This window comes from Coregonus clupeaformis, chromosome 14 (assembly GCF_020615455.1).
Source record: "Coregonus clupeaformis isolate EN_2021a chromosome 14, ASM2061545v1, whole genome shotgun sequence".
Classification (NCBI taxonomy): Eukaryota; Metazoa; Chordata; class Actinopteri; order Salmoniformes; family Salmonidae; genus Coregonus; species Coregonus clupeaformis.
The window spans coordinates 45,037,329-45,054,435 of NC_059205.1; the positions used below are offsets into that span (position 1 = coordinate 45,037,329).

At 44.3% G+C, this 17,107-nt stretch overlaps 2 protein-coding genes across 2 annotated transcripts; both read right to left on the minus strand.

Annotated features, from left to right (window-relative positions):
* Nucleotides 1–1,149: 1,149 nt before the first annotated feature.
* On the minus strand, nt 1,150–8,384 carry LOC121580847 (UBX domain-containing protein 7-like). Its single transcript, XM_041895933.2, has 11 exons — nt 8,280–8,384; nt 7,043–7,199; nt 6,783–6,850; nt 6,577–6,642; nt 6,147–6,259; nt 5,799–5,945; nt 4,726–4,816; nt 4,493–4,626; nt 3,781–4,318; nt 3,561–3,640; nt 1,150–2,061 (listed from the first exon to the last, which is right to left on the minus strand). Exons 1-11 carry the CDS (start codon nt 8,347–8,349, stop codon nt 1,900–1,902), a joined length of 1,626 nt encoding a protein of 541 aa, XP_041751867.2. The 5' UTR covers nt 8,350–8,384; the 3' UTR covers nt 1,150–1,899.
* A 3,979-nt stretch (nt 8,385–12,363) lies between these two features.
* LOC121580846 (protein phosphatase 1 regulatory subunit 7) lies at nt 12,364–16,881 on the minus strand. The gene is made up of 10 exons (XM_041895931.2): nt 16,816–16,881; nt 15,768–15,863; nt 15,578–15,633; nt 15,240–15,305; nt 14,952–15,082; nt 14,589–14,751; nt 14,198–14,314; nt 13,744–13,848; nt 13,366–13,452; nt 12,364–12,948 (listed from the first exon to the last, which is right to left on the minus strand). Exons 1-10 carry the CDS (start codon nt 16,853–16,855, stop codon nt 12,772–12,774), a joined length of 1,038 nt encoding a protein of 345 aa, XP_041751865.1. The 5' UTR covers nt 16,856–16,881; the 3' UTR covers nt 12,364–12,771.
* Nucleotides 16,882–17,107: the final 226 nt, after the last annotated feature.

Sequence of the window (17,107 nt, forward strand, 5' to 3'; positions counted from 1 at the left end):
CACGGTTCCATTCCTAGAAATGAAAAGAGGAGAAGTAAGGGATGCCCTTCACGTCCTGCACAGAAGGAGGAGCGAAGCCGGGTCAACAACCTCACCTGTTTGATCAGCTGCAGATGCCCCTCTTTCAAACTCTGACCTTTGCTCTCACAGGTGTTCCAGAACAAGGGGCATGGAGGTCAACAAGGGTTGAAAGGTCAACAAAGTATAAACAATGGGGGCCCCAGAGAATTATGGATGTAATGGAAGTTAGATAGTATATCTACCCCACCTCTGGGTAGTCTACATAACTGAAGTTGGGACTTTGACTTCCCAGAATGATTAAAGGGATACTGTGAGATTCTGGCAATTAAGTCATTTTTCTACTTACCCAGAGTCAGATGAACTTGTGGATAAAATGTTATGTCTGCATGCAGTATGAAGGAAGTTAATAGGTAGTTTTGTGAAGCAATGCTAACTAGCGTTAGTACAATGACTGGAAGTCTACAAGTACAGTAGAAATGGTATCCAAGAGTTCATTGGACTCTGGGTAAGTAAAAAATTAAGCTTAATTGCCAGAATCTTGCAGTGTCCCTTTAACCTGATCTGACATTTTAATTAGATTTTGATAAAAATCCAATGTACTGGGTTCTGGGAATCTAGAAATAACCATACAAATACTCCAAAATGTATTCAAGACAGTTGTATGCAACAAGATCCCATTGCAAACTTCTCACTCAGACCAGAACTCCACAGCTTGATAGCTCTCCCACTGTTAGGATTCTTAGCTCACGGCAAAGTTGATGAAACCCTGTGGCAGACATATCTAGTCTGTGGGTAAAGGTCTAAAACAGATTAGTAATATTGGACATGGCCCCAATCAGAAGCTACTTGTTACCTCTCCCTCATATCTGACTGACGAGATAGATATTAGTTATGTTATAACAGCGCCCCCTAGCCGTCTGCTGGGCTAGTAGGAGTAATAACACCAATGGCACCACCCATTGCTTACACTGACCCAGAACGTTCAGTACATTGGGGCGGGGGTATCAAGAAATGCTCATCATCACCAACACTATACTTCTGAGGTTGTGGTCACAATTTAGACAGATTGCGGATACACACAACATAGACAAATACATGGTAGAAATGGAATAGAACAAACAAGCCAAGTTTCCCTTTGTTTTGATGATTATATTTCAGCATCTTTTCTTGGAAATGGGGCAGTATATATATAAAAAAAGAAAAATATATATATATACCGACTAAGACTAAATGTCAATCGCTACACCACTCCTGTAGTGCAGGTTGACAGTTGAGGACCCCACACCCCCAAAAAAATCCCTTGAACGACCCTCCACCCCTCTCCATCGATTCCTGTATTCAAAGTCACCTCCTCACCCAATCAACATGTAGAAGAGCAAATTTGGGAACAAATCGGAGCTCAAGGTCAGAGTTCAAGTCCCTCCTTTACCTGGCGGTAAGTGTTCATGAATCAAAAAATAAGTATTAACTTCAAAAAAATATCTGACTTTTGACATCCTTCAGGGGGATAATAGTCTGTAAAGTCTTCCTGAGCCAACTGATGCCAGCTCTGATCATTATTGGGGGCCTCAGCTTATTTCTAACAGTATCATTAATGTGTTCTACTCCGATTGGTTTATTACCTCCGAATAAAACTAAAATCAGAATAGAATCCATTCGGTAATTGAAGATGAACAACAATGCCTACTAAAAAGAGTACACAGGCCAGTCACTTCTTCCCAGTGGAATGATGGGTAATGAAGTCCATCCACAGTTTGGCGTCCCCAAATAGGGGCATGGTCTAATTCCAAAAGAACAAAAGCTCAGGGGTAGCAGCCTGTAATGTCCTCCCGGGTCACTGGTGATATGGGCGTGGTCTGAAGATAGAAAATGCATGGCTTAGTTCCTCTCCTGCACAAATACAGTCTCCTGTGGACAAAGCCCTGCCTCCTGCAGTGTGATGTCATAGTCCAAGTGGGCCAGCTTCCGTCGGGGGAAGTTGGTGACGAGCTCGAAGCGTTCGTTGGGGTAACCCTTCGACTGGACATGTCTAACCAGAGCCTGGAGGGGGTGGAGGACACAGTGGAAGGTAGGTAACAAGTCATGGTAACGCTTTACTAAATAATGCTTTATAACTGCTTTATAAAGAGTTATATGCATGTATGAGCCTTTATAATGTCTTATAATCAGGCTTATAATATGTTAATGTTCACTACATGACCAAAAGTATGTGGACACCTGCTCATCGAACATCTCATTCCAAAATCATGGGCAATAATATGGAGTTGGTTCCCCCTTGGCTGCTACAACAGCCTCCACTCTTCTGGGAAGGCTTTCCAATAGATGTTGGAACATTGTTGCGGGTACTTGCTTCCATTCAGAAACAAGAGCATTAGTGAGGTCGGCACTGATGTTTGGCGATTAGGCCTGGCTCGCAGTCTGCGTTCCAATTCATCCCAAAGGTGTTTGATGGGGTTGAGGTCAGGGCTCTGTGCAGGCCAGTCAAGTTCTTCCACACCGATCTCGACAAACCATTTCTGTATGGACCTCGCTTTGTCCATGGGGGCATTGTCATGCTGAAACAGGAAAGGGCCTTCTCCAAACTGTTGCCACACAGTTGGAAGCACAGAATCGTCTAGAATGTCATTGTATGCTGTAGCGTTTAGATTTCCCTTCACTGGAACAAAGCGGCCTAGCCCAAACTATGAAAAACAGCCCCAGACCATTATTCCTCCTCCACCAAACTTTACAGTCAGCACTAGGCAGGTAGCGTTCTCCTGGCATCCGCCAAACCCAGATTCGTCCGTCGGACTGCCAGAAGGTGAAGAGTGATTCGTCACTCCAGAGAATGCATTTCCACTGCTCCAGAGTTCAATGGCGGCGAGCTTTACACCACTCCAGCAGACGCTTGGCATTGCACATGGTGATCTTAGGCTTGTGTGCAGCTGCTCGGCCATGGAAACCCATTTCATGAAGCTCCCAACGAACAGTTATTGTGCTGACGTTGCTTCCAGAGGCAGTTTGGAACTCGGTAGTGAGTGTTGCAACCGAGGACAGACGATTTGTATGCGCTTCAGCAATCAACGGTCCCGTTCTGTGAGCTTGTGTGGCCTACCACTTCGCGGCTGAGCCATTGTTGCTCCTAGACGTTTCCACTTCACAATAACAGCACTTATAGTTGACCGAGGCAGCTCCAGCAGGGCAGAAATTTGACAAACTGACTTGTTGGAAAGGTGACGACGCCACGTTGAAAGTCACTGAAATTCTACTGCCAATGTTTGTCTATGGGGATTGCATGGCTGTGTGCTCAATTGTATACACCTGTTAGCAATGGGTGTGGCTTAAATAGCTGAATCCACTCATTTGAAGGTGTGTCCACATACTTTTGTATATATAGTGTACCAGGGGTTGGGGTCAGCTGCATTTCCACTCAGTCAATTCAGGTGATAAATTGAACATCAATTCTTGAACTGAAAATTGACCAGGATTTTGTTGTGGACTTTTGTTTTTTTTCATTAACTGAATTGAACACAAGGCCTAACACAAGAGTACATTCTCACCATAAGCTTGGCCTTGGACGACAGGGCGATATGCTCTCTCTGTCCGTCTGGGTAGCGCAGCATCAGTCTGGCCTTGGGACCTGGAGATACAATACAGAAAGAGTGCAGTCAGAGTAGGGATGGATGAAGAAGTAGTCGTAGATACACACACACAATCTCAACATTCACATCCAGACACTTGAACATGATGCACAGACACACACAGGCATAATTTTAGTACCATTGTCATGAAGGCAGTCGATGTCTGAGGTTTCCGTCTTAACAGATTTGGAGCTTTGGCCCATTGAGGTGCGATGGTTCTCCCCAGAACGATGCTCTGAATCTGGGGCGGCCTGGGAGCGGGCCGGGGCGGCCACCGGAGGCTCCAGGTGGTTCTTTTTGCTCTCCTCTTTCCTGTGGCTGTTCTCTTTGTGAGGGGACTTCCTGTGACGGGCGGGAGGGCTGTCCGGCCGTGGCGGGGGCTGGGGGGCTACAGCTGCAGATGTGGGAGGGGCTGGTCCAGGAGGGGTGTGTCCACCCGTGGAGCAGGAGCTGCCCTCCTGGGGTTCTGTTGTCTCGTTGTCCGAGCCGTCGACGGAGATGTGGCCCTCGCTGTCAGAGAAGGGCTCCGCGTCCGAGTCTCCGTCCGAGTCTGCATCTACAGAGCGGGGGGAGTTGGGGAGGTCGGGGGCGGAGGAGGACTCATAGTGGGTCTCCTGGAGAGACGCTTTGATGGCTGCCTCCAACTGGCTGTCCTCACTGGCGTCTATCAGACTTTCCTGAGAGAGGGGGAGAAACAGACAGAAGAGAGAGACCGAGAAAGAGAATACATCAAACAGTGATGAGGAGAGAGAGCGTGAACAGAGTGAGAGAATAAAGTGATAATGTGACTGTAATGAGCAATATGGACAGTATTTAAGAAGATGAAAAAGAGAGAGTGAACAGAGACTCACGGAGCGGGCCCGTTTGGCCAGGGGCGGGTGGCTGGACGCCGGGCCGTCTAGCTGGCCGTGTTCCGTCAGAAAGCCTGTCACCTGTTCCAGAAACGACCCGACATCCAACTGGTTCCACTCCACCATCTTCTGACCTGCAGAACGGTCAAACATGAGCATCGTCAGTAAGACTTTCAAAACCTTTTTAGTATTAGTAACTGTTTAAACACTCAGAAACCCAGAGCAGGCCTCACCTGTGCGGGGGTCCAAAATGGAGATATAGGGAAACTTATTGAGCTTGTAGAACTGGATATACCTCTGTCCCTCTTCACTGTCATGGTATACCTGTCAATACACACGTGCACACACACATATAAATGCAGACACACACACAGCAGGCCAGCTTCCCTCAACACACCTCTACGGCACACAGTGTATACGCGTGTGTGTGCGTGTGTGTGGATGTGACAGCTTGTGTATGCATGAGAGTTACGAAGGAGAAAAACAAAGTTACAGTAGCTCGTCCAATCGGTGACAGATTTTCATGCGAATATTCAAAAAATGTGCATAAAGAAAATGTGCATTTTCCCACCAGTGGTGTTTCCACTAAATAGGACTTGTTAAAGATAACAATCAGTGCGTGAAGACTTAGTGCACATAAAATGTACTTTTTTGCTTAAGTTCTCATGTACCGAATAAAAATCAAAAGTTCAATGTGTTTCCATCGCATTTTCAACTCTACCGATAGTTTTGTCACAAAACTTGTTGCATTAAATAGCAAATGTGCCTCCTCTGGTCTTAGCACGTACGCTCTAGCCAACAGCTGGCAGACAGTGTGGGTAGGCAGTCTACATGATGACATTATTATGGATAAGAGAGAGAATATTTGTATTTGTCAAATGGCAGTCAAGCATCGGTCATCATGTTACCAGAATAAGAACTTCGATATTTATTGGAAAGGAGCATCAAGATCACTGTGCACTTTCACCACCCTGTGAAGTTCATCATAACTTATTTCATATGTAGCCTAATAAACTGCATGGTTACCCGAGTCAAGTTAACTTCGATATGATGGTTATTTGAAAGGGATCTTAAAACACATATTTTTAGCTTTGCTTTTCCATAGGGTGCTTTCAGTTTTAAATTGTTTATTATTTTATTTTTTGTTATCCTCATGTTTTTGTGTAGTAAATATTTCAGTTTTTATTTATTGTTTGTTTTTTCCTGTGAAGCGCATTGTGTTGCATGTCTGAAATTTGATATATAAATAAAGCTTGATTTGATGTGTGAGTGCACGTTCATCTCCATCTGTGTGCACACTGCATACCTGCCAGAATATGAAGTGCTCCCTGATGATGGTCCGGACCGCGTCGTTGCTCCACACGTCTCTGTTGAGACACTGGCAGGCAAAGTCCTGCACATTCTGGATGTTGATCATCAGCCACTTGTTCTCCAGCTGACCACAGTCCTTCGCCTAGAGAGAGAAAGGAGCCGGATAGGTATGAGCAATATGGTAATAGCGCCACCTTGCCCTCTGGTAGGCTAGGTGGAATTGTTGCCGTACTGCTTAGAAACCTATTCAATCCTTTCAGCTAAGGGTGGTTTGGATGAGGGTTGACTGATAGTCCTCCAGGTCTAGGGAGCTTGGGTGTCCAGGGGGGAGGGGGCTCCTCACCGTCTCGAAGCTGCCTTTGTGCATGAGCTCGACGGGGGGCCGGAACAGATCCGCCAGGGTGCTGAGCTTCTTGTCCACCGCACTGCCGTTCCTTAGCTCCTGCTCCTGGCGGACTGAGGGAGGGCAGAAAAGCTGTTAGCGTATACAGTGAGCTCCAAAAGTATTGGGACAGTGACACATTTCTTGTTGTTTTGGCTCTGTACTCCAGCACTTTGGATTTGAAATCATACAATGACTTTTGGAGCTCACTGTATAAGACAACCTGACCATGATCACAACACAAGTACTGCTTTAAGTAGTGCTTTGCCTGATGCCTGAGAGCTGGGTGGCACAATTCAGCAACATGGTTTTAGCACACAAACCCCCATTCTATGCAAACACACACACACACACACAGACACATGTACACAAATACAGGTAGGCTACTTACTGGTTTCTGTTTGGAAGTCCCTAAAACCGTCAAATATGGACCGGGCAGGTCTTCGTCGTTTTGGCGCTGCGAGAGTTATGGATGCAGAGAGAGTGACAGACAGTTAGATGGACTGAGACGGCTACAGGGGGAAACAGAGGGAGCGCCATTGAGATCAAGTTGTAGTGAGGTAGGCTAAATGATGGGGTGGCACTTCAGAACTGTACCTCCAAACATAGGCTCTGGCTCCACCAGTATGTCCTGCTTCTGAGGGATGGGCGCCCGCACTTCGTCACTACAAAAACAGACAGACAATATTCAACTTCAACTCCAGGAGAGCAGACCTTTCTTTTTCTTATTAACATGCTTTTAATTAAAAACAGCAGGGCCAGTATTGGCGATCTCAAAGTATGGGTTTGTTTCAACACAGGCTCTAAACAGGACTCTGCAGTGGTGGTTGGTGCGATGGAGCAGGCCACTGACTCACTCTGCGGGGGGAGCTCTGCTGCTGGAGGCCCCTGCTGAACTGGAGCTGGTGCTGGGCTCCTCTGCGATCCCCCCTCCGTCCAGGAACATGGACACTGCCATTTCTAGATTGTTGTTGCATGCTTCTAGCATATGCTTCCCCACACTCTCTGTGGCACCTGGGACAGTGTAGTAGCAGGCATGGAACACACACACACAGACACAGACTTAAAACACTGAAATATCAAATGTGGATATTAAAAAAAGTTATCTGATTATTTAAAAATGGGAAATATATTTTCATGCATTGAATAATTTATTGGTTGGTTGACATAATCCCTATTATGAAATGTTTTCCGAGCTCTGAACCCCAAGGATCACTCACAAAAACATCGGACGGTTGTGCGCATGCGTTGTTCTTGTTTGAGCAACGCACTGGCAGAACAGAATAATGCCTGGCACTTTCACTATGTGAATGGTTAATCTCCGTGCATGGTAATCAAGAACTGCGTAAAATGTTGTGCAGTTTACCTGCAATCTAAACTTCCATGCAAGCATTGCTGGATATATAGATGGTTAGAGTTTATCATGTTCACTGCGCATGTCCGTTTCACTTTTCAAGTATTCTCGACAGAGAACATGGATACTGTCACACAAAAAAATGGGATGTATTTGGCCAAATTGCCATCTATATCTACATAATATAGAAACACTAAATTACCATTTTAGCCATGCAAACTTTGTGTAACGGTAACTTTAGCAGAGAGAGGCTGGTCCGGTGCTTCCGATCGCTTCTTGAACATGACAGGCGGGAGATGTTCCAGCCACCATTGCACTATAAGGCGGAACCTAGGCTAGGTTAGCTCGACTAGATAGATGTTCATGTTGTACCCAACGCCCATTCCACTAACACAAGACAACATGGCTAACGTTAGCTATTGCACCTCCAGATAGTCTAAATGACTTTTGGGGAAACTCTAGAAAGCAATTTTTGCGTGAGGCATCACCCCAAGACAATTCTAGTATTTCCTGTGGGTAATTTTATGTTAAGTTAGCTGCTCTATTCTGGTGATCACACACACTTGACGGTCGTGTGCTCCAGTTCGTTTTTCCCTTGATGACAGGGGGCAGTAAGCACTGATGCCCCGTTAGAGTTTCCTGCGCAGCTTTCTGTGATGCTTGGGCGACATGACTCTTTTTGGAACATAACTCATGAACAATGAACATTGCAAGAATTAAATGAAAAATATTTTTTTTACCTGTAATCGCTGTGAATTGTTGTATTAACCCATTCACCGCCGGAGCTGATCCATCCCCGAGCGCCGCCATCTTACCGCGACCAACAACAACACAAATGATTCACGTACGTACTGCCGTTGTGTACTCGCGAGCTTTGTCTAGATGCCTGTGTCACAGAAAGACTCGTGTTCGATTGTGGGTAATGTATTTCATTGCCCTGTCTCTGGTTTGACTACATTGGCTGAGTAGTAGGCCCGTACAGTTTACCAAGCTACCAATTACATAGCCTACCCTAAAGCTACCCTTAAGAAAATGTGTTTACTTAACTAACATTACTTTGAAAAAGTAGTTCACTACATCCAAACTACTATGTGAAAAATGATCATATCTAAAGATTAAATTGCAAGAACATCACTCTGGAGTCAGATGTTGACAGAATGTGTAATTTAGTGTGTTAAACACAAAAACCATTTCAAATGAGAATTAGACAGGTCTGATGCCAAAAAAGAAAGGAAATTCTTGCCTACCCATATTATTTTATTTTGGCCCAAAAAGTAGTGTAGTTCCAGTAGTTAGGTACACCGCTACATCAGTGGCGGCTGCTGAGGGGAGAACGGCTCATAATAACAGCTGGAACGGCGCAAATGGAATGGCATCAAACATTCCACTGATTCTGCTCCAGCCATTACCATGAGCCCATCCTCCCCACTTAAGGTGCCACCAACCTCCTGTGTGCTACATGGCTGAAAAGTAATGACTTACTAAAAACACTACCAAGATTTGAACTTAGTTAAACTACCACCAAACTACTGCAAAATGTAGTTAAATTACTAGTTGAACTACAAGGGTATCCTTTTAAGTAAAACTGTTATGTTCTCCTCTCTTCACAGTACTGACAATAGTACAGTAGTTGTAGTCAGTACATGTAAGATCTTTTATACAGTGCATGCATAAGGCTGCGTTTACACAGGCAGTTTTTCCCCCCCCACTAATTGATCTTTTGACCAATCAAATCAGTTCTTTACATATCAGATATTTTTCGGGGCTGATCTAATTGGTCAAAAGTATTGGGCTGCCTGTGTAAACACAGCCATAGTGGCTTACAATCTATTCACTAATATGTCAGTTTAGTGGTGTAAGCATTTGTAGGAAAACATCTAATTTGAAGTAACTTTATTATTTAGTCTTTTATAATACAATCAGTTCAAAAACAGTCAACGAAGTGCTTTGTCAAACATAACTAAAAATGAGCAAAAAATTAAAGTGATTTGTGTGGCATTGTTCTCTGAACCCATCGGAGGGACTGGGACTAGTGGGGAAGATATAAATCCCTTGTATAGAACTGTCAACTTGTCTAGCAAAGGGAGGAGTCAATAGTTGAAATTCTATACATTTTATTTCTATCTGTAACATTCCAAATGAATAAGCCCCAGTTGTATGGGTAACCTTTCACTATTCAGGTAAGAATAGAAGTTGTCCCTAACCACTGATACAGGGTCATTCCACTAGTGGTTTAGGTTCAAATCTGATTTGGGTACAGAAAGTTTATCTGATCCTAGATCTGTGGTTAGAGGCAACTTCTGACTCTGTTGGTGCACTGCATGAACATACAGATCCTGAGCAATCTGGTAAAAAAACATTTTACACCACAAACACACTCCTTCCCTTCCACATACCACACATTTATTCAGACAGACCCCACTGATACAGGTCAATAGGTCATCTGAGCCCATTTCTGTTCCAAGAACACTGTTCACTTCTGTTCCAAGTTTCCCTTGAAGTGTCCCAGTAAGTGCAAACTATAGGTGACTCCATAAATGTATGTGCATGGGCTTTTCACTTTGATGGAAACATGATTACAGATTGTCATATTTTCCTTAATCCATCATCTCAAAACATGAGGATCATTGCCTGAAAATAAAGGAGTGCTGAATGTCACCACCACTGAATGTCAGTTGCTTTTGACAGCGGTAAGATTTACTTATGGACTAATACACTGAAAAAAAAAAAACGCAACATGTAAAGTGTTGATCTCATGTTTCATGAGCTGAAATAAAAGTTGGCCGAAATTTTTAATACGCACAAAAAGCTTATATTTCTCTCAGATTTTGTGCACACATTTGTTTACATCCCTGTTAGTGAGCATTTCTCCTTTGCCAAGATAATCCATCCACCTGACAGGTGTGGCATATCAAAAAGCTGATTAAACAGCATGATCATTACACAGGTGCACCTTGTGCTGGGGACAATAGAAAGCCACTCTAAAATATGCAGTTTTGTTACACAATACAATGCCACAGATGTCTCAAGTTGAGGAGGCGAGCAATTGGCATGCTGACTGCAGGAATGTCCACCAGAGCTGTTTCCAGAGAATTGAATGTTCATTTCTCTACCATAAGCCGCCTCCGTCGTTTTAGAGAATTTGGCAGTACGTCCAACCGACCTCACAACCGCAGACCACGTGTATGGCGTTGTGTGGGCGAACAGTTTGCTGAAGTCAACGTTGTGAACAGACTGCCCCATGGTGGCGGTGGGGTTACGGTATGGGCAGGCATAAGCTACGGACAACAAACACAATTGCATTTTATCGATGGCAATTTGAATGCACAGGGATACCGTGACAAAATCCTGAGGCCCATTGTCGTGCCATTCATCCGCCGTCATCACCTCATGTTTCAGCATGATAATGCACGGACCCATGTCGCAAAGATCTGTACACAATTCCTGGAAGCTGAACATGTCCCAGTTCTTCTATGGCCTGCATACGCAGACATGTCCCCCATTGAGCATGTTTGGGATGCTCTGGATCGACATGTATGACAGTGTGTTCCAGTACCCGCCAATATCCAGAAACTTCTCACAGCCATTGAAGAGGAGAGGGACAATATTCTACAGGCCACAATCAACAGCCTGATCAACTCTGCAAAGGAGATGTCGCGCTGCATGAGGCAAATGGTGGTCACACCAGATACTGACTGGTTTTCTGATCCACCCCCTACTATATATATTTTTTTTTTCAAAAGGTATCTGTGACCAACAGATGCATATCTGTATTCCCAGTCATGTGAAATCCATAAATTAGGGCCTAATGAATTTATTTCAATTGACTGATTTCCTTATATGAACTGTAAATTGTTAAATTCATTTTTTTCAGTATAGCTCAGATTGCAGATTAATTTGAATTAGGACATTGAATCAAAGACCAAGTTTGATTATTTACAATCAAAAGGGATGTTGACCCATTCAAAACATATCTGTTTCACAAAAAACTAAATAAAAAACAAAAAACAAACCAATGAAATCCTATGGCAAAATCCCACTCCTCCCCTTGACATGTGGTTCTACTCTCTGGTCTATGGTAACTGGGTCATGTTCATTAGGAAGAAACACAAAACAGAGTAACTATCTGATCTTGTCCAAGAAACGCTTGTTTCCGTTTTGCCCCATTGCAGAATGCTCTGCTACGTTTATTCCTAATGCACAAACCCCTGGTTTGTTTCTTGGTGTAGCCATGATTTAGCACTCAGAACAGCACATTTGCTTTATTGTCCCGAAGCCGAACAGTTTCAGCTAGAGTACAAAGAGTACGCTTCTTTGATGTGACAGGGCATTAATTAAGTTAAATCCTTCACTTTGAACAATAGACCACGAGACAGTGTCTGTTTGCAATGTAGCTACAATATGAGGGCAGCTTAGTGTTATGATGAGCTAAATATGCCCCTAGCAAACACATCGACATGGACCCCGTGTCAGCACCACTAAAGGCAGCAGCTACCATAGTGTCACATTCTGTTTTACACATTTAATCATTCAAATTCTTTAAAATAATATAAACAAATAAGACTGACATCTGGTGAGTGTAGACCTTCCTGAAGCTAACGCGATGACCACTCAAATAGACCATCAGAAACACCTCCTTGCCAGGTGCAGAGCAACTTCAATAACAAAGAGAGAAAACAGACTGCCTTCTCCTTTCTATCCCTCCAGACAAAAGGACAATCAGGCAGTGTGATCATTCCCTACTCCACATCCAAAGGGGGGGAAAGAGGGAGAAAAGAGAGGTAGGGGAGGACAGAGAGGGGAGGGGGGAGGACAGAAAGGGGAGGGGGGAGGACAGAGAGGGGAGGGGGGAGGACAGAGAGGGGGAGGGGGGGTCCTTTTGACATCCCTGCAGCTCACACTCCTCCCAGCCCCTATCCAGTCCAATTCTGGGAATAAATTAATAAGATTAACATAATACCATAGGTCAGGTGGTGTGCGTGAGTGTAAGTGCGTGAGTATGTACATGCGTGCTTGTGTGTTTTACATGACAGAGGGTAAGGCAGGAGAAAAGTGATGGTCGGAATGTGTGCGTGTGTGTTGGAGTGTGTGTGGTATACAAGGACACTCGTGTGTATCTGTAGGTGTGTGCCTGTGGTGAATTAGTCTTGAGTGCAGTAAGCAGAGGTCCATTTTGCGGTTGCAGGGGAAGAACGGTGAGTGGAGGGACACTGAGATGGGAGTGTGAACCGGTCAAAAGCGGATGAAGGTGGCATCGATCTGGCGTACGGTGGGCAGAGCCAGCATAATCTTCCTGCGATATTGGGGGTCTTTCTGTAAGGGGTTCCTCTCCAGGTACACAGTCTCCAGGGCCTTGGCGCTCTTCAGTTCATCCAGATCTGACCAGTTCTCTATCTGATTATCATTCATCTGGGAAAGATGAGTTGACATGTTATTCAAATACGTTTTCCAATCTGCAACAGACCAATTTTTTCCTCCAACAAGTGACAGTGCTCTATTTTTTATTATAAAACTGGGTGGTTCGAGCCCTGAATGCTGATTGGCTGAAAGCCGTGGTATATCAGACCGTTTCTTGTTACTGCTCTAATTACATTGGTAACCATTTTGTAATAGCAATAAGGCACCTCAGGTGTTTGTGGTATATTGCCAATATACCACAGCTAAGGGCTGTATGGAGGCAGGCGTTGCGTCGTGCGTAAGAACAGCCCTTAGCCGTGGTACATAGGCCATATACCACACACCCCCAGGACTTATTGCTTAAATGACTCATCCATTCTTTCTCTTTCCTATTCACCATGAACCTTAAAATCTCTCTTTTCCTCTTACCCAGAATTCCTGTAGGTCTGTTAGATGGCTGATGTTTTCGATTTTCTTTACCCGGTTGGCTGCGATGTCCAGAGTTGTGAGCTTTTTCTATATGTGGACAAACAGCATCAAATTGAGACACACTTCGATTTGATTTATGAAACTATTATTGGCATTGAACTAGCGTGCAGACACCGATTCAACATGGATTTTGCAATAACTACAGTACATGTAATTGCAAATGACTACATGCATTGGCTGTGTGTAGAGCATTTTACCACATCACTTCATTGGGTTATTGGGCTTCCATAAACATTGCATTCCTGCTGTAATTTTATCAGTCGCCATGGCAATGTGCATGGCCCTACAGTCATGTGGTTGCCATTGACAGTGACTCACGTTGTTCTCCAGGCCCTCAATGACCTCGATGCCATTGTGACTCAGGTAGAGCTCCTTCAGGTTGACCAGACCCTGCAGACCCTCCATCTTGGTGATGCGGTTACTCTGGAGAGAAAGGAACACAACATATCCTCAGAGACCAACATCCACTTGTCTTTCATAATGTACCGTCATCATGAGTAGATGTATTTCTACAGTTCAGGGCGACTAAACAGCACAAACAACCGAGTTGGGTCACTAAAGCAAGAAAATGTGCGTGCAACATTTCTGCAGTGTATTCAGTGTTTTCAAACACATTAATACATTACAGGAAGCAGTAGTGATGTGTTGTGTGTCAGGGTTGGGGTCAATTCAGAAAGTAAACCAAATTCAAATTCCAAATTGAAAATAATTGGAATTTCAGTGCACTTCCAGAATTGAAATGGAATTGACCCCAACCATGGTGTGTGTGTACCTGGATGCTGAGGACTGTCAGGTTGTGAAGGCCCTCCAGATGCTGCAGCTGAGTGATCTTATTGGTGCCCAGAAACAGACTTGTCAAGGAGGAAAGCCCGTCCAAGTTCTCTATTAGCTGGAAACACACAAAGGAGGCACGCACACAAATTAGGGCAATCATTCCTCACCTCTTTAAAGCAACAACGACTTTCTGTTGCAGAGTGACTGCCAATTGTGAGACAACACTCAAACCAAATCTATACCAATGCAAAGACATGTATATGTTCTACACTTTCCAATTATATTCCAAGACATTCCAATGTTATGCCAATATATGATCTACTCATTCCAATTCTATGTGAATATGCAATTGACTGCCTGTGACCCCTGACCCTTGGCCTCTGTCTTACCCGGATGCGGTTGGAGCCCAGCTCCAGCATCTCCAGGCCGGTGAGGTGATCCAGGTTGGCGATGTGGCTGATCTTGTTGTGCAGCAGAAAGAGCTTCTTTAGCCCCGTCAGACGCTCCAGACCCTCCACCTTCCTCAGCAGATTGAAGGACACGTCCAGCTGACTGGAGATCAGAGTCAAAACACATTCAGGTTTAATTCAACTTTACTGTATTGAAACTTTTTGTGCGAAATGGTGCATGAAGTAACATTTGCTTCAGTCAGTGTATATGGGGAGAGGTTAGTAAAGATTGGTCATTGAGGCAATCTCTAGGTCAGCTGATAGGGAGGGAAACACTGGTGTGTGTGGTACCGTCAGACTCACTCCAGCTCTGTGAGGGTCTGCAGGTTCTCAAGTTTGCGGATCTGGTTGTCATAGAGATCAAGCTCCTTCAGCGTCACTAACGTCTCCAGGTTCTCAATCGTCTTGATCAGGTTCTGCCTTAGAGAGAGCGTCTGGACACACACCACATTTAGCATCAAATCATCTAGTCATACTGTTTGTGCGGACAGTCTCCTTTACTTCATTGTGATTACGTCACCTATGTTCTCTATAAAATAGCCATATTATGTTTTTACAACGTGTGAATGAGACAATAGTCAGCCTACTGACCTTAGCCTTCCTCAACACCTCCAGTCCCTCAATCTTCCCAATACGACAGTGGACAAGATCAACATCCTGGGAATAAGAGAGGGGTAGGTGTTAGGTAGAGAACTACATTGGAATAACATTCATAATTCCATGAGGCAAACTGTTATGGCAACATTTACATTTTTGTCATTTAGCAGACGGTCTTATCCAGAGCGACTTACAGGAGTAATTAGGGTTAAGCACCTTGCTCAAGATTTTTTACCTAGTCTACTCTGGGATTTGAACCAGCAACCGTTCGGTTACTGGCCAAACGCTCTTAACCACCTGCTGCACTTATAACACTACTCCCCCTCCCTCACCTCTTCCTCTGGGTCCAGGGTTATGGTATCCATTTCAACGGGAGACTCTTCTTTAACTGCTTACAAAAAGAGACATATCAAGGGGTGATTTAACACAACCATAGCATCTAACTAGAGTAACTAGTAACTTCAATTTGTGCTTATGAAGCGTGACACTTGTGTACAACTATAGCTTGTGTCTAGCCCCCACCTGTGGTTGGGGGCTGATTGGGGTCCACCTCCCCATTGATGCTCTTCCTCCTGGTCTCATCATCTCCAGACTCCTCTGACTCTCCCTTCCGGTCCACTGCACACAGAGAACAGATGGAAAGGGGGATACCTAGTCAGTTGTACAACTGAATGCATTCAACCAAAATGTGTCTACCGCATTTAACCCAACCCCTCTGAATCAGAGAGGTGCAGGGGCTGCCTCAATCGACTTTGGGGCAGAAAGACAGAATTTTACCTTGTCAGCTCGGGGATTCGATCCAGCAACCTTCCGGTTACTGGCCCAACGCTCCTACCAGGAACAGGCAGGGTCAATCACTTAAATGTAGTTTGGTTATTATAAGGAAAACGCAAACGCCCATGTAGCAGGCTCACGTGATACCGTGCTCTGACATCTCGTTATGGGTGGCTCTGTCTGCAATCTACTGCTAGCTGATTAGTCGCATGTTCATCATTAGCAAAGTATATTTATACTTAGCTAACTACTACACCTTGTTTGGAACATAGAAAGGTTTTTTTCCCGACTGCATCTGTCTGATATTTTAGATGTTGAAGAATCTGACAGAGCTAGAGGACTGGCCAGCAAGGACCAACCAGCTAGCTAGCGCGTAGCTTGATAGACCAATCACCATGAAATGTTCCCACTTCAAGCACACTCAGTTGCTAGACTAACTTGCTTGTGAGTGGATGAGACGGTCATTATTTCATAGCTAATGTTAGCTAGTTACATTAAACAAAGGATGCCATTAAAACAAAATACATTAGACATGCTTGTGTAGCTACATAACTGTTTGCTTGCGCACGAAAACAAGCTGTTATTGAATTATTTATCTAACAAGGTAGCTAGCTACTAGCTAGCTGGCTAACAACATTAGCTACTTAGCTATCTTAGCATGTTCAGGGAGGGAGGAGACAAAGTAGCACAAAATAAAATCCCCTGGGGGGTGGGAAGATGCGGCTATACATCAATATCAATTTCATCACCCTCATGATAAACTATTTGTAATGCCGTATTTTAAATGTTCACTCACCTTCCATCTCTTGAGGCTCTCCAACAGACAGGGTAGCCATGTTTGTTTCTTGATAAACCCTCGCTTTTTTAGTGGTAATCTCCTCAGCCAATCAGGAGGCTGCATCTTTGGTGCGGTCCCTTCCTTCTAAAGGGGTGCCGCCACTGGCCATAATATACCATTCATCCGCTTTGTGTGCGATATTCAAGATCACATTTGCATGAGAAAATATAAAGAAAGACAGAATATGTAGGTCGTGTTTATTCACCGTGGAAAATATAAGAGCTGCGACGCTACCATAAAGAGCAGTGTA